At 31.8% G+C, this 24,709-nt stretch overlaps 1 protein-coding gene across 1 annotated transcript in view; it reads left to right on the top strand.

The window, feature by feature from the left end:
- Positions 1 to 24,709, top strand: part of LOC114335729 (etoposide-induced protein 2.4 homolog) — a 67,856-nt gene that overhangs the window by 22,541 nt on the left and 20,606 nt on the right. Inside the window, exons 4-5 of the mRNA XM_028286018.2 lie at positions 7,019 to 7,362; positions 23,289 to 23,363. Coding sequence (XP_028141819.2) covers positions 7,019 to 7,362; positions 23,289 to 23,363 — 419 coding nt within the window. The remainder of the gene's footprint in view (positions 1 to 7,018; positions 7,363 to 23,288; positions 23,364 to 24,709) is intronic.

The following is a 24,709-nucleotide window of genomic DNA, read 5'->3' as shown; positions in this document are numbered from 1 at the left end:
TTTTTTTTACAAAACTTGGAACTAGAACTGGCACTCCCAAATGTTTCCAAAACAAAATAGCAATAATTTTCGCGAAACTGTAAAAACTGCTATAGATTTATTTTTTTCTAACAGCAATGTCATAGTGTCAGAAACCTCTGCTAGATGGATTCAACATTATACAAATCTAATATGCACCTTTGGTGCCATATTACCTGATCGTTTTTTCAATAAAAATTAATTACTTGTTATCTATTGTATAATATTATACAACTAAACTGAAACAGTTTCGAAAAAGCTATAAAAAATATCTGCTAAAACATTGATTTTCTGCTTAGAAGAATAATATATGACTCATTGCAGAACATCCACTGAACTGCTTACTGTGACTCTGCTATGCTTTTTCTCATGAGGATCTTTCAGTGCGTCACAGTTTTTCGATTTATCTCTAACGCATTAAATTGCATGTGACAGAAAAAAACGCACGTCGGTGATTAAATTTCGTCGGTGACATTTATAACATTTATTCTAGTTATCAATAGATGGCGCTATAATCGAAAAAAACATTATTTCCGAATTATATAATATATCTCCGAATATAATTTGTACAATTTATAAGACTATACAAATCAAAGAAAATACCATTTTATAAATGCAATAAATACAATGGATTTGATTTTATGCCAAATTGCAAATAAAATGTGACCACTGTCAGATTTAACTAAAATGTCATGTCAGTAAAACGTATATTATCACGGACTTACCTTTTTTTCTATCATTTGTGACGCACTGAAAAATGCTCATGAAAAGAAGCATACAAAATATTTTCTGTTAATCTATGTTCTTGTTTGTGATATTTTTTGTAAGTTACGTTTTATATTAATATTTTAATATAGGTACTTTGTATTTTTAACTTGCTGCAAATATTTTTTTTTATGTAAAGTAGTTAAATAAATCTATCTATCTATCTCTTGAGACACCATGGTTGTTTTAACAAACATTAATTTTATTCAAAAAAATGTATTTTCATGGGCAAATTTTTTTGTTTATAAATCTTTAAAAACATCATGTACCTCAACCCCCAAATTTAAAATTTTTATCTTTGCAAACAAAAACTCATTACTCAATAGTATGTATATTATTCAACGAGCATGTAATGATGGCTATTATTACTCACGATGATGAAGTTTGCGACACGAGCCGTAGGCGAGTGTCGTAATTCACCAGAGTGAGTAATAGCCATTACATGCGAGTAGAATACTATACTTTTTCTACGACTTTTTTTTATTTTAATTAGTAAAAAATATAATCGTCAACTACTCGAGATTTAAATTATAATATTTTACAAAAATACCTAAATGCTATTTACCCCTAGTACGTGGCTGAATAATTGGTTGCCTACTATTACCAAATTCTTATTTATTGTAAAAATACAACAAGAAGTAGTCAAAGTTCTATTCGTGTCCGAAAAATTATAAGCATAAATTTGTAACTACTGTCATTGAATCTAATAAATAGAGCTTTTCATTCACAGTCATTTGTTTCGAGCTTCTGTCATGTGTCACATAATATTAATATATCTACGTCTTACGTTATTGGCATATACCAATGATACAAACCAAAGACGTATGACGTAGATATATTAATATTATGTGACGCATGACAGAAGCTCGAAACAATTGACAGTCGATGAAAATCCCTATAGGAAATGGCTATTGTCGGTGGACGTATTACGTATTTCATATGGTTATAATGTTTATTTACATTTAACTATATATACCTAATATAATAATATATCAATATATATTATGTTATAACTTATTTTTTCTACGACCGTTTAATAACATGCTCATTATTCGCTATTTTTTCATAGATAATAGCACCCATTACTGTACCCGTGAGTAATAGTTCATTACTCACGGGCAGAAGTTACTCACAGGTCATTACTCACGGGCTGAAGTTAGACTCAAGTGGCGCATGCCATTTTTAATATTAATCGTATATAAACTGTAAATAAAATTACTTAAACTTATTTATTTAATACAATAATTATTGTAATTTATATCAATAATTGAAGACACAAGTGGATAAAGGTGCTATGTCACAGTTTTTTAGTTCTGAGTAAATTGATAGAATACATTTTGATCTGGAACTTTTATGTTTTAGATCGAAACTTAAGGTGACATAACACCTCTATTCACTAAATCTAGTAGAAGTATAAGTGACATGACACCTTTATCACTTAAATATCTTTTTAACTGTAACATTTTTAAAAATAGGGTCGAATTTAAAAGTTAAATATATACCAGGAAAGTCCACAAATAGCACTATCTCATTTTTTCATCAAATGTGACATGACACCTTTATCCACTGATGTCTTCAATTAACTTCGAAAATTTTTTAAAGGAATTTTAACTGTAACAATGTCAGTATATTTTTGATGTTTATATATTGTTTACTAAAAATTTTGACGTTTATCATTTATTTTAGTGACAGTGACTTTAGAGCAATTTGTTTGTGTTAATTGGAATTTATAACTAATATAATATTGTGTTTATTTTTCAAGTTATATTGTGTTAAATATGTTATTTAAAATGAGTGAAAATAATTTCGACCACGAGTCAGTATTCTGTTAACCGAGATACAATAGTACCAAGCGGCGCCGCTAGGAGAACACTCCAATAATGAGTCTCAGATTACTTTAATCAAACGTGGTCATTTTGTACTCTAAACCGAGTAAGGTATGAAAAAGAAAAGAAAATAATCGTTTTCGTTTTGATTCAATTCGAGTCTCTTGAGACTCGAATTGAATCAAATCTCAAGAGACTCGAATTGAATCAAAACGATTATTTTGATACTCGGTATAGGTAGTACTCGGTTAAGGGCCGGTTGTTCGAACGCTAATCAAAAATGATCATTATCAAATATTTAATTACTGTCACCAATTGTCAATGTCAACTTTGTTTGGGTTGCTGAAAACATATTTATGGATTACAATTATGAAATTAGTTAATTAATTATGTTAACAATTGTTATGTTAATTGATTAACTAATCTCGTAATTATAATCAATTATGTTTTCAGCAACCCAACCAAAGTTGACATTGACAGTTGGTGACAGTAATTAAATATTTGATAGTGATCATTGTTGATTAGCGTTCGAACAACCGGCCCTTAGAGTACAAAATGACCACGTTTGATTAAAGTAATCTGAGACGCATTATTGGAGTGTTCTCCTAGCGGCGCCGATTGGTACTATTGTATCTAGGTTAACAGAATAGTGACTCGTGGTCGAAATTATTTTCACTCATTTCGTCATTCCCTGTTAGAGGACAGTCTAACCACACTCCGCTGCAAATATTTTAATATATGCAGTTCTTCTTCGTTTCGTTATGGTTCAATTCAGTCTCCTTGGAAAGCCTCTTTGAAAAAGGGTAGACCCCGAAACACGGTGTCAGAGGATGCCAAGAGACTCGAATTGAATCAAAACGAAAATGATTATTTTCTTTTCATAATATATACTATTATTATAATATTATTAAATTAGGTATATATAGTTAAATGTAAATAAATATAACCATATGAAATACGTAATACGTCCACCGACAATAGCCATTTCCTATTTATTAGATTCACTGACAGTAGGTACAAATTTATGCTTATAATTTTTCGGAAACGAATAGAACTTGGATTGACTATTTCTTGTTGTATTTTTACAATAAATAAGAATTTGGTAATAGTAGGCAACCAATTATTTAGCCACGTACTAGGGGTAAATAGCATTTAGGTATTTTTGTAAATTATTATAATTTAAATCTCGAGTAGTTCAGTAGTTGACGATTATATTTTTCACTACTTAAAATAAAAAAAGTCGTAGAAAAAGTATAGTATTCTACTCGCATGTAATGGCTATTACTCACTCTGATGAATTACGACACTCGCCTACGGCCCGTGTCGCAAACTTCATCATCGTGAGTAATAGCCATCATTACATGCTCGTTGAATAATATACTATTATTTACATTTAACTATATATACCTAATTTAATAATATTATAACAATATATATTATGTTATAATATATATTATGTTATAACATATTTAACACAATATAACTTGAAAAATAAACACAATATTATATTAGTTATAAATTCCAATTAACACAAACAAATTGCGCTAATGTCACTGTCACTAAAATAAAGATTCAAAATTTTTAGTAAATAATGTATATATATATATATATATATATATATATATATATACAGGGTGGTTCATCTTATTCGCCTCGGCCTCTGTACGGGAAACCACTTGATATTTTAAAAAAATTTCTTCACAGAAATATACAGGGCCTTTAATACTACAACCTAAAAATAATGTGAATTATACAGGGTGTTCCAAAAAAGAGTGGTATATCAAAGTTATATTTTTTCTTATGGAATGCCCTATATCTGATGACATTATTGAATTGACCTTAAAAAATAAGCTATACTTTCATAAGGGTTCCCTATACCTAAATACAGGGTGTTTTGATTTATTTCGATTTGTATAAAAATGTAAGGTTTTAGAAAAAAATAAATATCTACGAATCTCAGAAGCAGTAACAAATTATTTCTTGGATCTTAATAATAGACTATTTAGCATACTTAAACAGATGCTTATTGCAACAAAATTTCTTACAGGGTGGTCAAAATATGAGATTGTTCTATTAACAAATTCAAGCTGTAATAACTTACTTATTTCAAATAGAACACCCTGTATCTTACTAGTCTATCGCGTAGAAAATTTATTTAGCTTTCAATTTGTATTAGGGTTTCCTATACCTATCTTTTTACAGGGTGGTCAAAATATTAGATTGTTCTATTAACAAATTCAAGCTGTAATAACTTACTTATTTCAAATAGAACACCCTGTATCTTACTAGTCTATCGCGTAGAAAATTTATTTAGCTTTCAATTTGTATTAGGGTTTCCTATACCTATCTTTTTACAGGGTGGTCAAAATATTAGATTGTTCTATTAACAAATTCAAGCTGTAATAACTTACTTATTTTAAATGGAACACCCTGTATCTTACTAGTATATCGAGTAGAAAATTTACTTAGCTTTCAATTCTTATTAGGGTTTCCTATACCTATCTAGCTTCATTTTTTAAATATTTAAAGATTTCCTAATTTGTAAGCTTTAAAAATTAGAATTAAGTACCTATGTCGTGGTTATGTACAACACATCACCAACACCGGCAATATACTTAAATATCTTAGTCAAGATAGTTTCATTAATAAAATTCACATTTTTATTATTTAATCACACAGAGTGTTCTTATTTTAAATGACATACTCGATATTCTATTCTTTATAATGGAAGATATTTAAAATCTCTTCAATTCCATGTTAACATTCTCAATACACATGTTATTCTGTAAATATAAATTCCCATGTTATTCTGTAAATACCCATTTTTACATATTTTTGTACAATAGGCTCGTTTTCGTCAAAGTAGCCATTGCATTTAATTGTTTGTAATTGCGATTTAAAGATTCAAACAAAAAGTGGCGTTCTTAAATTTACTTAATAACCGTTGGGTTAAGATATGGAAAATACTTATACGGAATGAAATATAATTTAAATATCTTCCAGAATACGGCATCTAATATAGGGTATGCAGTTTAAAATAAACATATTATTCAATTATACATGTAGGCCAAAATCAAATAAAATAATACAACACTCTGTGTGATTACATGATAACAATGAAAATTTTATTATTAATGACAGTATCTTGTCTAAGTATATTGCCGGTGTTGGTGATGTGTTACATAAACACGACATAGGTACGTATGTAATTCTAATTTTTAAAGCTTACAAATTAGGAAATTTTAAATATTTAAAAAATGAAGGGAGATAGGTATAGGAAACCCTAATAAGAATTAAAAGCTAAGTAAATTTTCTACTCGATAGACTAGTAATCTACAGGGTGTTCCATTTAAAATAAGTAAGTTATTACAGCTTGAATTTGTTAATAGAAAAATCTAATATTTTGACAACCCTGTAAAAAGATAGGTATAGGAAACCCTAATACAAATTGAAAGCTAAGTAAATTTTCTACTCGATAGACTAGTAAGATACAGGGTGTTCTATTTAAAATAAGTAAGTTATTACAGCTTGAATTTGTTAATAGAACAATCTCATATTTTGACCACCCTGTAAGAAATTTTGTTGCAATAAGCATCTGTTTAAGTATGCTAAATAGTCTATTATTAAGATCCAAGAAAGAATTTGTTACTGCTTCTTAGATTCGTAGATATTTATTTTTTTCTAAAGCCTTACATTTTTATAAAAATCGAAATAAATCAAAACACCCTGTATTTAGGTATAGGGAACCCTTATGAAAGTATAGCTTATTTTTTAAGGTCAATTCAATAATGTCATCAGATATAGGGCATTCCATAAGAAAAAATATAACTTTGATATACCACTCTTTTTTGGAACACCCTGTATAATTCACATTATTTTTAGATTGTAGTATTAAAGGCCCTGTATATTTCTCTGAAGAAATTTTTTTAAAATATCAAGTGGTTTTCCGTACAGAGACCGAGGCGAATAAGATGAACCACCCTGTATATATATAAACGTCAAAAGTATACTGACATTGTTACAGTTAAAATTCCTTTTAAACATTTTTCGAAGTTAATTATTGGTATAAATTACAATAATTATTGTATTAAATAAACAAGTTTAAGTAATTTTATTTACAGTTTATATACGATTAATATTAAAAATGGCATGCGCCACTTGAATCTAACTTCAGCCCGTGAGTAATGACTTGTGAGTAACTTCTGCCCGTGAGTAATGAACTATTACTCACGGGTATAGTAATGGGTGCTATTATCTATGAAAAAATAGCGAATAATGAGCATGTTATTAAACGGTCGTAGAAAAAGAGTTAAAATACCACAAAAATAGCTTCAAAACAATATAATAATGTACACATAGTTAGTTATCCCATTTAATGAATTAAATTCATGTTATTTTTTCTTTTGTAGGATATTGCAGATTCAGCTTATAGGCATAGCAGGGGAAGACCGGTATTTTCCCAGAGCCTGAGCAAAGTTTTAGCTGATTCAATCTTCAGTGTTCTCATCCAACTGTTGTTTTTAATTCAAGCTACAGCTGTGAGTTATATACCAATATACATGGTGGGATATACATTATCTTTAGCTCAGATGTGTATGTTATATTCTCTCTACGCATTTGAGTATAAGTGGTTTAATATGGGATGGGAATTACACAAAAGACTGTCTTTCATAGAAACTCATTGGCCTTATTTCATGGGATTTGGTTTACCAATGGCCATTGTTACCCAGTTATCTGACTCGTGGGTGATAAGGTATGATATTTAATTATATATATTATTTATATTGTAAATATGTATGTATGTATGTATGTTTCTTGCTCAGTGTTTTCGCCTATCGATGAAGTTCGGAATAAAGTATATTTGAGAGATAATTTAATTTCTGTAGTGCTATGGCAAAACGTGATATGTCCGATTTTTTACCAAAAGGGGATTATTGGCTTATGTTATTTAGTAACATTTCATCAAGTGGACAGAGTGTATGTCTGCGATAAAGGTAAAAACGTCTACAAATGCCTCGACCTGCACCTTACTGTCATGGCTGCCAACGTTAGCCCAGTCGGGATAGCATTTGACCTTGCATTACGAGCTGCCACAAATTTAATTTTTCTAATGTTTAGGGGGTTAATAAATAAATAAAAATAAATAATGTTTATTCAGAGAAAAGATACAATACATACAATGGTAATACATTAAAATCATTATAATTCCCTATAAATAAACACAAAAATACCACTTGAAGCAGAATGCTTGTGCAGTGGTCAATTTGGTTCATTATGTAACAAAAATATCCTGAGTAGGTACACACTATCTTTTCACAGGCAATACAATAATATAATATCTATTACTTAATAATAAGAGAACAAAGAAAAAGCAAAGAGCATTACATTGTTTTTTGAATACTTAAATAATTAAAGAAAATAATTATATTTCAAAATCTGGAAAAAATTTAAAAATACAGCATCCCTACGATGTATTTATCAAAAAATAACAGCAACAAATGAGAAAAAAAAACACAATTAAGTACAACAACTATGAGTCCAATATTCAAACACTTGTTTTATTTTCTAACTTCAATTAATTCATGTATTACTGAAAGAGGCGTATCTATAATATATTTCTTTAATTTATTTTTAAATTGTTTTATGTTCTTGACATTCTGAACATTTATGGGTAAAACGTTAAAGGACCTAGGTCCTAGGTAAGTGAAACAACGCTGTCCAATTGTTTTTTCACTTTTAGGGGGTATCGCTTTATTCCTGTTTCTGGTGGAGTATTCATGCAAGGGAAACTGTAGTGTTTGTTTATTTTTATATTGATATACAGTAACCGCTTTAAAATAAAGCTGCCTAATATCAAAAATATTAGTTTCCTTGTATAATAATTCAGTGGAGTAAAGCTTGGGCTTGCGATAAATTGATTTTAAAATTTTTCTTTGGACGACATTTAGTTGTTCCAAATGATTGCCATACGCCCCGCCCCACCCAAGAATCCCATAGCATAATCTAGATTCTACTAAGGCAAAGTACATAGTTTTTAAAAGGCGCTGTTCTAAAATATTGCTTAAGTATTTAAATTTATAGAGTAAACTTCGAAGGTTTTTAGTCACATTCGCAATATGTAGGTTCCATTTTAAATGACTATCAATTGTAATTCCCAAATACTTTACAGAATGAGCAGACAGAATATGTTGATCCTTATATCCTTCATTGGATATTATTAGTGTTTCGTAGTTAGGCAGACTTGTTTTGTAAGATCCAAAAGGCAAAAAGAAAGTTTTTGTGAAGTTAACAGTTAGTTGTTTGTGTGCAAACCAATCAAAACAATTTTTTAAATCTTCTTCAGCCAATAATTTTAGATTCTCCCAATTATCTGCAGTATACAGTACAGCTGTGTCATCTGCATAACTAATAATTTTACCTTTTAATTTCATTGACAATAAATTATTAACATAAATTATAAACAACAATGGACCAAGAATCGTTCCTTGCGGAACACCGTACTTCACCACATTTCTCTCACTCATACTTTCATTTATTTTTACCCTTTGTACCCTATTATCTAGATAACTTTCAAAAAATCTTAATACGTTGCCTCTGAAACCTACATCAGCCAAAGTTTCCAAGAGTTGCTTATGGCTTACTGTGTCGAAAGCTTTAGCCAAGTCTAAAAATACACATAATGTGGGCTTACCTCTATCAACTGAATCATAAATGCAACCCATTAGTGAAGCAATTGCATCATCTGTACCTCTGCCTTCAACAAAGCCAAATTGATTATTAGATATGATTTTATGTAGGTCTAAAAATTTTAGCATCCGAGTTTTAATCGCTTTTTCCATAATTTTTGCAAGGCTTGAGATTAGTGAAATTGGGCGGTAATTTTGGCTTAAATCCTTGTTTCCTGATTTATATACAGGTTTGATAATTGCGTCTTTAAATTCTGTTGGACATTTTCCATTTTCTATAATTTTATTTAATAAATATGTTAAAGGGGATACAATTTCTCCTGAAACTTCTTTTAATATTTCTGCCTTTAATAAATCAGGTCCGGGAGCTTTATTCAACTTAAGGGATTGAATAATCGCTATAACTTCACTTTCAGCTATTGGATCAAAAAAAGCACTTTGAGCGACTGAGATTCTATTCGGACTATTGGATGGCGGTTTTTTTATATTGTTAGCCAGTTTTTCACCAATAGCTGAAAAATAATTATTGAAGGTATTAGCGATATCCAAATCAGAGTTCATAATCCGGTCACCCTCTACTAACTGTTTAACGCCTACAGAATTTACCTCAGTTTGGGTCAGTTCACGAATAACCTTCCACGTATTTCTACTATCGGGTTTGTTAGTAATTACGTTTTTGAAATATTCTGCCTTAGTATTTTTTATTAAATTTGTCAAAAAATTTTTGTAATTTTTGTATTCTTGTTTAAGAATTTCATTATGTGGATTTTGGATCATTTTTTTATATAATTTATTTTTTGTGTCTATTGATTTTATTATGCCAGACGTTATCCATTTTTTCCGTTTAACTTCGTTCCGTTTTATTTTTTTTTTCATAAGTAGATTCTTTTATTTTCTTTTGAAGAGTTGTTACAATTTTAGTTGCAATATCTTGTACGTCACGTAAAAGGAAAATTTCGCTCCAATCATACTTTCTTAGTATTTCTCTTAATGTGTTATAATTAATGTAACTATTTTTAAATTTATTAATATTTTTTTTACAAATAATGTTCATGTTAATGTTTAGTTCTCCTATTGTACAGAAGTGATCGGTAGTTAAAGATGTAATAATGAAAGGAGAGCAAATATCTTCAATAGACTCTTTAGTGGATTTAACAAACATATGATCTATACAGCTACCTCCCGATTTATTTGGTCTCGTTATTTTGTTTATTAATGAATGAAAATTATATTCGGACAGTAAATTTAAATAAGTATTAGCGATTTCATCGTCTGCAAGTATGTCAATATTAATATCGCCAACAATAATGTTATATGTGATTGGTTCTGCTTTTATTATATTTAAATAACTTTCTAAGGCTACAATAAACGCACTTTCTGAGGTTGCAGGCGAACGGTATATTGCTGTAATAAGTATCATTATGTTATTGAGTTTAATTTTTAATTTTAAGAATTTAAAAATGTTAACCTCTACTATTTCCACCTCGTAGTCAAGGTTATTTTTTATGAATATTATCACACCGTCATTTTGATTGAAATTACCCTCGTTATAATGGATATTATATCCATCCAATTTAAAAATATCTATACATGCCACTTGTCTGGTCTCAGTTAATACAAAACAATCAATATCATTTTCTATTTGTTGTGTGTAAATATTAAACTCATCAAAATTTTTAATAATGGACCTAATATTTTGGTGCAAAATACGAAAAGAGTAGTTCTTATTGGAACACAAATTATATTCGTTTATGGAGTCAACTACTTTTGTATCAATAGGAGTGTAATTAATGTATTCCAGAAACGAATTCATGTTACAATAATTAATATAGCGTACCAGTATTAATGATTATTAAATTAAAAATATTCTAGAAAACAAAAAAAGATGAAAAAAAAAAACTATAAGTACAATATACAGTAAAAAAAAGTTAATTTTTTGAAGATGCTGCTCTAGTGGGGTAACGATTTGTTTTTCTGGTTTCATCCAATAATGTGTCGGTTACTTCAGCAGTCTTGTTAGTAGTAGTAATAGACAGTTTTTCCAGTGTTAAAGATTGACCATCAACTATAAGCCTATTTCCTCTCAACTTCACCGTTTTACCTGACGACCTGAGTTCAGATTGGTATTTTAATAATTCCTTTCTTACTGCTTGTTGAGATGGGGATAGATCTTCGGCGATGAACACCGTTGTACCTTTTAGAAGCTTGCACTTTTTTAGAACACTAATTTTTGCTGAATATGTTGCGAATTCTACCAGTACTGATTTATTTGTTGGATTTTTACCAAAGACATTGAAACCACTGATAATAGTAGTGTAAATTTAAAATCTCGACTGAATTTCGCCGTTGCGTTAGCCGCCATCTTGATTTTAAACTAGAACCGTTTTTATTCAATATCTACACTATTTTTAACTTTTTGACAAAAACTGTAAGAACTAAAATTGTTGAAAATGTGATTTTCTATACTCTCATCCTTACACCTAAAGGTAGAAAGGCTTAGGACTAAGTAAGTGATTTTCCATAATTTCTTTTATTACAACCTTTTCGTGCGGTCGATATTTTCCGAGTTATGGTGGAAAATAGTGACAGATAGAGCATAATTATTGAATTATCTCGTTTAATATTAGTTTTACAACAAAAATGTATCTATACAAAAATGAAGAGAATTAAATTTTATACAATTTTGATCTGTCGTTTTTTTGGTAAAATCAATTTTTAAGGTAGTATGTATGCGGTAAAGGCGCGAGCGTAAGACCTGATTTATTTTATAGCAATTGATTTTGTTCAATATATCTGCGCCATTTTCAACTTTTAGACCAAAAAGTCCAGAACTAAAATTGGGCCTGATTTCCTATAATGTCTTTTTAACAATTTTTTTCGTGTGGTTGATATTTTCCGGGTTAAACTGGAAAATAGTAAAAAGGGGTAGGAAAGAATAATTTTTGAATTGAATCTTGTTTCTGAGCTGCCCCAAATTTTATAATTCTATCCTTTAGGGGAGGTCAATAGTAGTGTAAATAAAAAATCGCGACTGAATTCCGTGGTTGCGTTAGCTGCCATATTGATTTTAAAGGAGATCCTTTGTTGCTTAATATCTCCACCATTTTCAAATTTTCGACAAAAATGGTAGAAGCTAAAATTGTTGGAAATGCAATTTCCTACAATTTCTTTTCTACAATTTTTTTATGCGATCAGTATTTTCCGAGTTAAGGGGGAAATAGTGAAAGTGGAGGGGAAGCATAATTATTGAATTTTCTTATTTATTATTAACTTTACAGGATAATTGTACATAAACAAAAATAAGAGAATTATATTTTATACAATTTTTGAAACTTCCAATGAAACACTAACCAAAGTACATAAAAGACATAAATACTAACTTATATGCATTAAGTTCACTTAATTTTATTAACTAGCGGGTTTATTGGTTGAATTTGTCTGTCGATATTTTAAGTTTCATGTCAGCTAATATATTTTTTATAATTCAACAATTTTTTTTAAATTTTGGGCCCCGTTGGGGGGAATTTTCCCATTCCCCCTCGTAGACCCGCCACTGTTTCTCTCGAAAAATTGTAGGAAATCGCAATTGCAACAGTTACGCTTGTTTCACACACTAAGAATTTTGACCGTGAGATAGTTGAAATCTACATAGTGGCTCGAGCAATCATATGGAATCTTTCTCTCTTCGCCGCTTGAAACGTTCGGTGAAGGGAGAAAGATTCCATATGATTGCTCGAGCCACTACGTAGATTTCAACCATCGTACGTTGAAAATTCTTAGTGTGTGTTTCGAGCGTTTCAGTCCTTACACTTTTTGTCAAAAAGCTGAAAATGGCTAGATATTAAACAAAAATAAACAAAAACAATTGCTGTAAAACCATACGGGTCTTACGCCCAAAGAGATCAAAATGATTTAAAATTTAATTTTCTCTATTTTTGTATAGGTACATTTTTGTCGTAAAACTATTAATAAATGTCGTAAAATTATTCAATAATTATCCTCTATCACTATTTTCCACCATAACTCTAAAAATATCGACCGAACGAAAAAATTGTAATAAAAGAAATTATAGAAAATCACTTTTAACCATTTCAATCATTTTCAACAATTTTAGTTCTTATACTTTTTGTCGAAAAGTTGAAAATGGCGGAAATATTGAGCGAAAACGGTTCTCGTTAAAAATCAAGATGGCGGCTAACGCAACGGCGGAATTCATTTGAGATTTTAAATATACACTACTATTGACCCCCCTAAAAATTAGAAAAATAAAATTTGGGGCAGCTCGTAATGCAAGGTTAGACCCGTTATTCGTCTAATAGAGCAAAATATATGTCGTCGCCCCCGTTAGCAAAATTATTCCCATTCGGTTTTGTTGCACAAACGTACTCAAAAGGAGGTCCTTATAACAAATCTACAGGGTACCAGGCAGTGCCGTGGCCGAAAAATTGTTTAAACATTTTTTTTAAACAAATTCACAAAAATATTTTTTTTATTTTCAACAATTTTTTTCTTATACAAATTGGGTCATTCTGAACAAAAAATGTCTCTTGCGATTTTTCTCTAAAATTGATTGTTGTCGAGTTATACGCGATTTAAAATTGGAAGAATGCGAAAATGACCATTTTCAAGGCTTAATACCTCGATTAAAAATTATCCTATGAAAGGCAGAAAGTGATCAAATCAAATTTTAAAACCCCTCCAAGATCCTGAAGAAACTTTTGTCATTATTTTATTACAAAGCTGTTATTTTATTTTTAATTATTAACAATTAGCGCCATAGTCCAGGCTGTATCGTCGCCCCCATTAGCAAAATTATTTCGATTAGATTTTTTTGCACAAAGTTACTCAAAAAGAGGTCCTTATAACAAATCCACAGGGTGCCAGACGGTGCCGTGGTCGAAAAATTGTTTAAACATTTTTTTTAAACGAAGGACCCCGCAACACTCCTTATGGAAAAGCGGTCCCGGTCAAATTTAACAAAATTTTGGTCAATGATAGTTCTCAGTGAGTAGGTTAAAAAAGTCCATGGCACCTAGGTCTGAAAAACTGTTATTCTCGAGCTACAGCCCTCTGAAGTTCTTAAATTCAGGTACTCGGTTTACGTTAAGTGCACTAATTCACGGTCAAGTGAATGAAAATATCTATTAGTGAATGAAGACAGACTTGCGTGTTGCATATAAATTCGTGGTCAACAATAGATGCATCGTATTTTAGTCTTCAGAAAATCTCCGAAAAGTCCTCAGAAAACTGAAGAACTGCGATAGAAAATGTGCTGCTAGAGTGATACAACAATTATCATGTTTTCATGAATGCTTGACACTTATCCAATAACGGCATAGCTGCAGTTCCACCTTATCTTTAGAAAACTACTAAACAGTTGCGGATTCAGTGGGGAATAGGGGAATTCCGCCCGTAACACGGTCCAGAATTAAAGAAAAAATTGTTGAAACATGATTATTACACGTTGAAATATGTTAGCTTACATACAACTCAGTCCAGACAGACAAATTCAACCCAATCAACTCAACAGTTAGAAAAAATACAGGGAACTTATTGCGCCTGTTATTACCTATGTCTTAGGTAGTTTGGGTGTATCTATTTTATATATTTTGGGGTTGATGTCTTATTGGAAGTCGCCCCCCCTCCCCCAAGGCAAATTTTCCACCACTGCTACTGAAGTATCATGATAGATCGTTAGTTAACACGACATATGATGCATCTAACCGAAATCAGCAAAATCTTAACGTACAGATAGTCGAAAATTACATAAACCCGATTTTCCCATAGAAGATTGTAATTAATATTTCGCGTTTAGCTACTACCATGTATGTACTTGTTTTTTTTTTCGTATCGTATTGAGATCAAGTCCATTTTCTCTACTCATATCTGATATGCTGGAGATTATTCTTTACAAATCATCTAAGCTATTTGCAAAAACTACTGTTTCGTCGGCATATCTAATGAATTTTAGAGGCATTCTATTCTGCATGCGTGAAAACGTGAGATGTCTTGTTCTGCTCTAGCAGCACTTATTGTGGTTGTTCCTCAATTTTCTAAAGGCGCTTCAGTAGCAGTGGCGGAACATTTGCCTTGGGAGAGGGGGTGACTTCCAATAAAACACTAACCCTAAAATACATAAAATAGATAAACCAAAACTACAAGACATATATGTGCAATAAGTTCCCATAATTTTCCCTGTCGAGTTAATTGGGTTGAATTTGTCTGTCTGTAGTAAGTTTCATGTCATCTAATATATATTTTATGTTTCAACAATTTTTTCTTTAATTCTGGACCGTGTTACGGGGGGAATTACCCTATTCCCCCTAGATCCGCTACTGTTCAGTAGTTTTGTAAAGATAAGGCGGAGCTGCAGCTACGCTGGTATTGGATAAGTCTGAATCATTCATGAAAACATGATAATTCTTATATCGCTGTAGCAACACATTTTCTATCGCACTTCTTCAGTTTTCTGAGTACTTTTCGGAGGTTTTCTGAAATGCAACACGCAAATCTGCATGAAGAAAATGAGCCTCTCTTCTTTCAATAATAGATACTTTCATTCACTTGACCGTGAATTAGTGCACTTAACGTAAACCGAGTACCTGAACTTAAGAACTTCAGAAGGCTGTAGCTCGAGAATATTAGTTTTTCAGACCTAGGTGCCATGGACTTTTTAATCTACTCACTGAGAACTGTCATTGACCAAAGTTTCGTTAAATTTGACCGGGTCCACTTTTCCATAAGGAGTGTTGCGGGGTCCTTTACAAAAATAATTTTTTTACTTCAAACAAATTTTTTTAGATAATTTGGGCCATTCTGAGCAAAAAAGGTCTGTTGTGATTTTTCTCTAAAATTTATTGTTTTCGAGTTATACGCGATACGCTTAGTTATTAAGCTTTGAAAATGGCTATTTTGCTAATGGCTATTGACCCAAAAATGACCCAAATTATTCAAAAAAATTGTTGGAAGTGAAAAGATTATTTTTGTGAATTAGATTAAAAAAATTGTTTAACACTAGAAAGTCGGAGGGGCCAATTTGGCCTCTGTTGCGATTTGAAGTTATTGTCTTATGGCTGTTTTATAGAATTTTCCCTTCAGCTTCATTGGAATTTTTCTGTCACACAACACCCCACTCGCTTCTTTCCACTTCATCCATCCAGCTCTAATTCTACTGCATGCATCTCTATCTATTTCTCCATTACTCTGTAATACCGATCCTAGGTACTTAAAACTATTGCTTTTCACAATCATTTCACCATCCAAAGATACTCTGTTTTTGTCCTACTAAGTTTTAAACCTTTTTCCTCCAGAGCTTGTCTCCACTGTTCCAGTTTTTGTTTTAAGTCTCTTTCACTATTTTCTATTAACACTACATCATCAGCATACATTAGGCACCATGGAATGCTACCCTGTAGTTTCGCTGTTATCTGGTCCAAAACTAATGAGAATAAATAAGGACTAAGCACCGAGCCTTGGTGCAATCCTACTTTCACCTAAAAATCAGTCTCTCCCACACCTGTCCTAACACTAGTCGTTACTCCCTCATACATATCTCTCACAATCTTTACATATTCGCCAGGGACTCCTTTCTTATTGAGTGCCCACCACAGAATCTCTCGAGGAACTCTATCATATGCTTTCTCAAGATCAATGAATACCATATGAGCGTTGGTCTCTTTATTCCTGTATTTTCCATCAGTTGTCTTACAATGAAAATTGCATCTGTTGTTGATCTGCCCTGCATAAAGCCAAATTGATTATTGGATATTTCGGTTTCTTCACGTATCCGTGTATCAATTACTCTCTCCCATATTTTCATGGTGTGGCTAAGTAGCTTTATAGCCCTGTAGTTTGTACATTGTTGTATGTCTCCCTTGTTTTTGTAGACAGGTACTAATATACTGCTTCTCCATTCGTCTGGCATTTGTCCAACTTCCATTATTCTATTGAAAAGACCTGCTAGCCAACTTATTCCTGTCTCTCCCAATGCTATCCATACTTCCCCAGGAATATCATCTGGTCCGACTGCTTTTCCTTTCTTTATTTTTTGAAGCGCTTGAGCCACTTCCTCGTTTGTTATTCTGGTAACCATTGCTGTTACTTTCTCCGTTAACTCCACAGGCTGTCTGTCAAATTCTTTATTTAATAAACTGTCAACATACTTTCTCCATCTCTTTTTGACATCCTTTTCGTGAATTAGTATTTTATTATTTTCATCTCGGATACATCTAATCTGATTAAAATCTCTTGCTTTCTTTGCTCTTTGTTTGGCTATTTTATATATCTTTGCTTCGCCTTCCCTGGTATCAAGTTGATCGTATAGGTTTGAATACGCTTTTGCTTTAGCTTTTGCTACTGCTACTTTCGCTTCCTTTTTGGCGACCATATAGTTTTGAAGATCTATGTCCGATCTGGTTTCTTGCCACTTTTTATATAATTTTCCCTTCTCTTTTATTTTTTCTTGTACTTCATTTGACCACCACCAAGTCTCTTTATCCTCAAACTTCTTTCCTGACGTTTTCCCAAGTATTTCAATAGCTGTCTCTCTAATATTATTGGCCATTTTTCTCCAAATTGTGTTAGGGCTTCCTTTCATGTTCCAACATATTTTTTCTACTATTCTTTCCCTGAATAGACCTTATTTCTCATCTTTTAGCATCCACCACTTGATTTTTTGTGGTCCTCTCCGATATTTTTGTTTAGTTTCGCTTTTTACTTCGATGTCCAGAACAAGCAGCTTATGTTGTTGGCTTACTGTCTCACTAACTATTACCTTGCAGTCCTTGAATTCACGTATGTCTTCTTTCCTTATCATGAAGTAGTCTATTTGGGAATGATGCTGTCCACTTTTGTAGGTAATAAGTTGAGTTTCTCTCTTTTTAAAGAATGTGTTAACAATCGCCATATCCAATGCTGTTGCTAATTCAAGCATGTCATCTCCAGCTTCATTTCTAGTTTCAAATCCTAATCCCCCATGTATTGTTTCATATCCTGTCTTGGCTTGGCCCACATGTGCATTGAAATCACCTCCTATTATAAATTTCTCCTCTGCTGGAATATCACTCAGTACGTCTCCCTAATTGGTCATAGAAGGCTCTTCTTTCATTCTCACCCAGACCTGTTTGAGGAGCATACAAACAAACAACATTAAATACCTCTTTATCAATTACAAATTTCACTGACATCATTCTATCACTCGTTCTTACAACTTCTACTACGTTATCTTTCATTTCACTATCAGCAATTATACCAACTCCATTTCTAGTGTTACTACTCCCTACATACCACAATTTGTATCCTTCACCTAGTTCTTTCGCCCTTTGTCCTTTCCACTTAGTTTCTTGAATACAATCAATTTGAACTCTTCTCCGTTTGAGCGCATCCACTAACTCCAGACTCTTACCTGTAAGACTACCAAGATTCCAAGACCCTATCCTGATTTTTCTAACCTGTAATGGTGTTCCCCCTGAGATAGTCCTCACCCGGAGATCCGAACGGAGGTTCATTTTACTTCCGGAATATTTTACCTCAGGAGATGCCATCATTTCAGTATAAGTTTTTATTGCGTAAAAGAAGGTCTTTTCATTATTACGGCCTGAACAGATTTTTTGATATTTGATGCCTGAATGCCTTTTCTATCAGCACCATACCCGGCACGTTTAGCCAATACACCACCAATGCAACCAAAGTGCAGTACTACCCCACACCCGCCTGCATTTTTCTGTATAGGCCAGATCCCTACTGTAAGGACTGCCGTATAAGGCAATGTATTGTTGCCCGTATCCCGCCACTAGGAGGCACGTACTTTATTCGGGATACTTTAATTGATTAAAGAACGTGGGGCCAAAATGATCCCTTCCGGATTTCTAGGTAGGTAAGCTAAGTCCGACTTTCTAGTGTTAAACAGAGAATGAACTAAAATGTCTGTAATGTCCTTCCGAAATGAACGTAACTACTTACGCCGTTTCTTATCGACTGGTAATTTAATAAATATTTTATTGGGGGTTTTTATGGTTGCACTTTTAAACAATGGTACCAAACAACACTTTTATAGTATGTATTTGCTTTTATTTTCCCTAGTAAAGACACACACAATTCAATACTATCTCTTCAAAAACTGTATTAAGAACCTACAGTAACGCGCCATCAATATAACTTCGGGAGATAGTCAGCCCTGTGTTGGATGACCGAAGTTATCTTTAACGTTTGCGTTAAAGTTAAGATACTAACTTTCAGGGATAACTATGCCCATAACTATTTACGTAAATTAGGTGTGACGTATCCGTCACCGTTATGAAATAGTTATTTCTTAAACGTTAAAAGAGAAATAACATTTGAGTAACAAAGTTTGAAGTAACAAAGAGAACCTTATGTAGAAATAGTAAAAGTTGGAGTGAGTGCGAGAGATTGATCGGAACATGGGACAGGATTGACAGGATGGAAAGATAACTATAAAGCAGCGTTGCCAGAGTTGGTACAATTGTACCAATTTGATACAATTGACAACCAAACTTTTAAAGTAAAAACCTTAAATTTTGTAATAAAAGAAATTTGCTTCAAATAACATTAAACGACGTTTTTGAAGTTTTTCTACAAAATGTGTTGGTTTAGTACAATTTGTGTCACTATTCCAGTTCCAGTGAATTTACAAAAATTTCTCTGGCAACACTGCATATAAGTAGGTATGGCGTATGGTTCTATGTTTATAAATTTCAACTTATATTCAACAATTATATCTCGATTTGATTTTTGTATGATTTGTAAAATTGTATTACTAAATTGTTTTAATATTATTATTGCCTACGTGCTTGTAATTGTTATTTGAGGTCTATTTTTTGATATTTTTAATTTTGTAGGGCTTTATATTTGATATTAAATTAATAACATGCCGCACAAAATCCTAGGACAACCTGAAGAAGCGTTCTTCGTTGAATATTCACTTGATTTCTATCTAAAAACAAGTCAAAAGATGAACCTAACCTTACACATCCTTACATAAGCAGAAAGTTATCTCATAACTTGAGGTTTAACGCATAGACTTATATATTATCATAAACAGAGTGTCATTCAGTGCGAAGTGACGACACCATCTTTTTTATTTGGCTTAGTGCTGTTTCACTCTTACGCATAGTAAAGTTGCGACAGTAGTCCTCCCCTTCCGTGCCTATACTCACACATAATGTCATCTTAGCTTCTCGATACGATGTGTTAGAAAGAGATACCGCAAACCAGTCCAAGAGATATTGTCGTCATGAAGCGCGGAAGGTAGGCTCACTCTATGTTAATATATACCTCTATGGTTTAACGTCGCGTTATAAAGTGACAGTTGATATATCAGATAACTCAAGAACTGTTAAGAAATAACGCAAATAGTTAAGTTAAATAATATGATACATCACACCAAGTCGAGGATTATAACTTAACTACAGGATAACTTTACGTTATATTTAACGTGAGTGATTCATCAAAGGGCTGAGTATCATACCCTTTTTCGAAAGTTCTGCGAAACTTTGGCAACAGTGGCAATATTTGACGTTATCTAAGATCAATATTTTGACAATATAATCATAGGCGCGCTAAATGGAAGTAATAGAAAACAATTTTATTATTAGTAAATAAATATTTATAAAAATATACCAAAATGGGTGAAAATTTTATGTTACCATAGGTATTTGCACGAAATAATAATAAAACATAATAAATAATCATTTCGTTGTGAAACGAAACAAGAGCCGTCTTGTTTTATTTAGTTCATAGAGCGAAAAAATCACTATAACTAGTTTCAACCCTTTTTTTAAAATAGAACTTTAAATGACCGTTTCCCATTTTTTTCAACTATTGATAATATTTTTACAATAAAAAATCCTCCTAAAACTTTATATACTCGCATTAGAATTCGAAATATTTTTACGTAAATATACCTACCTATAAGTAAAACTCACAATTAACAATAATCTATTTTTCAAATAGTCATTTCAACAATTTGATAAGACTCCAGCAGATAAGAGAATCGTGCTATTACACTTAGAAATCTGACGCAGCTTTGTCAAAATGACTGACTATTTCTCTATGTTGCCTAATCAGTTATTTAGTTATAATATGTTCGATTTCTTGTTTGAGTTAAAAAATTTTAGTAGTTCCAATATGACACAAAATCTAGGCATGGGATAAATAAGTTTATTTGAAGAAAGTGTATTTTTTGTTCTTCTTTGGCGGTACAGGCTCGTTTTTTAATATTGTATTTAGTTATAGAGTAATTTCCACATACTAACATATTTCTCAAATTGGGCAGTGTAGACTGTGTACCCGCCCTTCTTTACTATATTACGAATATGTGTGCCAAATATCTCGACAAAATATTCAAAATTAAAGCCGCAATCGTGGGACGCGTTTTCCGTATTGGCGGCGCGCTACTGTAGCCTCTGAAACTTCAATCTAACTGGTATACACACACCCAACTTATATGGAATCATCTGATATTTCTTACTATTTCGTGCGAATTTAAAAAAACGAACACACGAAGTCAATCAATATTTATTTTAAAGCAATTTAATAACAAATACATAACAATTTAATAAAACAATAAAGTATTTAACAAACAAATTGAAAGTAGTTGTTTTAAAGTCAATAGCATACAAAATTTCAATGTAAAACGAATAATGTTTAAATTGTTTTTATTTTTTTTTGTATTTTGTGGTAGTCGGTGTTATCACCTCTAGTCCTTATGCAATCTTCAGTTTGCGTGGAATTTTCTCCTGTTGCACCTCTCCAGAGCCTGACTACAGGTTATCAACATACATGTGAGCAGTTAAAGTTGATTGGATGAAAATTAAAGAAGTTTTTTTTTACGGATCACAATTCCTCTCCAGAACATTACACATCCCCTTGTATATTTGTGAACAGATCTGACAGTTTTCATTCTTGCTTGTCTTACTCGACCTCTGAGTACACGATTTCGTGGGTCATCTGATTTTACACAAATCCTGACTTTTTTTGAAAATAGCACATTTTTTCAATTCCCAATGTTCCAGTTTTGGTGGTGAAGACACCAATTTAGGTGATCAATCTTGTGCTGCCTGGATAACTCGGGAACCCATAACTGTCTCCTGCTGTATACTTCTTGGTACGAACTCTTCTTCCTGTCGTTTCAACTGAAACAGTTACACCTGTAGCTTCCAAAAGCTGCCTTTGGAGCTGCAGGTGAGAAATGGTTGGGTGTCTTCCAGCTGATTGGACAATTAAACGATCGTGGAGAGCCGTTATTACTTTTGGCGACTTTCCCTTGCTTTATTTTTGAGCTTTCCTAGTTCCTGTTACCTTGCATAGGTTTTGGACAGAACGCCCTGTATTACGCCTAGCTCTACAGCCATGTCCCTCTGAGAGCATTACTTTCTCCACAAGACCAATAATCTTTCCTCGTTGTAAATTCTATAACCCCACATGAGGCATATTTTCGTTTTTGGACGCAAAAGTTAGTTTATTTATTTTCGTTCAATTTTGCAACTCAAGCAAATAACCTATACCGTACCGAGCTGTACTATCCGATTGTCTTATATATTTGTTTATTTTCAATAAAAACCTTTATTCTTCCAACAATAACAAGTTTTTTCAAAAGAAATAAATATTACTTTGAAATACATGGTGATTCCATATAAGTTTGGGTGTGTGTATATTTTTATATCGTCATAATGAGAATTGTCATTATAAAATATATGACGTCACAAGGGTTCGCGCGCTTTTTCGGTCGTTTGAAATGATTTAAATACACAGAATATTTTAAATTTGTACTTTCAAGTTCTTGAGTTCTTAAGTTGAGAGGTCTTGCTTGAGGCGTGAAATTTTGGAAATCTTATTTTTACACGAAACTGAGCAATATTGTGTAGTAAAACAAAAATGTGCAAGTTCCCTATTGTTAAATAGATTTTTCGTACTTATTTAATAACTGCAGTACGGTTATAAGTATCTTAATTTTAAAATAAACTAATTTTTTCAGTGGCTGTGTGTTCTCTGTATTATTTCCCTTTTTCATAATTAGTGGAAATGAGGCTAGTCCTATATTGAATACCAGGTAAGATTTTTAAGGCATTATTATTAGTATTGTCAATTAAAAATAATATTAAAAGCAATAATTAATTAAAACAACACATAATTTAATAATGATTTAATTAGCGTGTCTTTGTAAATATAATGAAGTCGACTTTACTAAGTAACAAGACATTTACCCATCACACTGGTAACTGCACGATGCTAATCGCCATTAGTTGTGGGGGCATTTAGGCTAAATATAAAAAAAGTAATTATTAATAGCATTAGGCACTTTAATCGAAATTTGTTTTTCCATGACATTTCAAATTTTTATTAAGGGGACGGGTACGTATTTTCGGCTGCAATGCTATTCAAATGGGGATTCATTTTTTTCGAATCCTGAGAAAACTAATAAGTATTTTTGAAAAATTTAAACGCAGAATGAACGATTACGTTCTTACCGAGAGCAAGTTCCTGAAAACTTCTTATAATATTTATTTTAATAAATTACAGGGGTGAAAAACAGAGAAAATGTAGTGTGATTTTGAATTTCAAATATCTCATTCAAAAGAAACTTTTTATTTATTCTAAGGGACTTTCGGCCCTCGATAATAATTTAGTCTTTCATTCTGCGTTTAAATTTTTTAAAATTATTTATTAGTTTTTTCAGGATTCGAAAAAAATGGATACCATGTCCGTGGTGATATTTTCCAAATCGAACATTCGCTATCTTTGTCATACAACGCACTGAGTCAAATAGAAATAGCACTGACAGTGACAGTTTTAAATATTTGACATGGCATCGGGAATATTTTGAGTTGTTGATTAAATAATATTGATAGTGTATTTGATAAATAATTGATTTAAGACGTGAACTTAATAAAAAGTTATTTATTGTTTATTATTTATGGAAGATCCAAGCAGAGAATACATCAGGATATATTCTGTGATCCAAGTATTTTTTTGTTAAATATGTTCAAAATTGTAAGCGTTCCATAGTAACAATATATTATTAAAAAATAACTTTAACACTTTTCCTCTTTTCTCGATTGAGTATTAGTTTTTGTTGTACATATAAACTATTACAATCACTGAATACATAGTTAGTGACAAAATTATCACATTTATTAACTGAATTAATACTTTGCAATTATACAAATAACAGTTATCCAAGAACATTCAAAAGCCATCTCTTTAAAGTTAATGATGACATTGTCAAGTAGAATGACATTCTAGTAATGTTTACATATCCATACCAGTGTGAATTTTACTACACGTAATTTGCCGTGTAAAGACAGAAAAAGTAGGGGTAGAAAATATTTGCGAATTATGTACCGATGGCCTTAAATCGTATCCATGGGAAAATAGTAGAATACAATTATTTATTTA

Source organism: Diabrotica virgifera, chromosome 6 (assembly GCF_917563875.1).
Source record: "Diabrotica virgifera virgifera chromosome 6, PGI_DIABVI_V3a".
Lineage (NCBI taxonomy): Eukaryota > Metazoa > Arthropoda > Insecta > Coleoptera > Chrysomelidae > Diabrotica > Diabrotica virgifera.
Note: the sequence above shows the minus strand (reverse complement) of the source record. Positions and strands in the feature narration are given on the sequence as shown.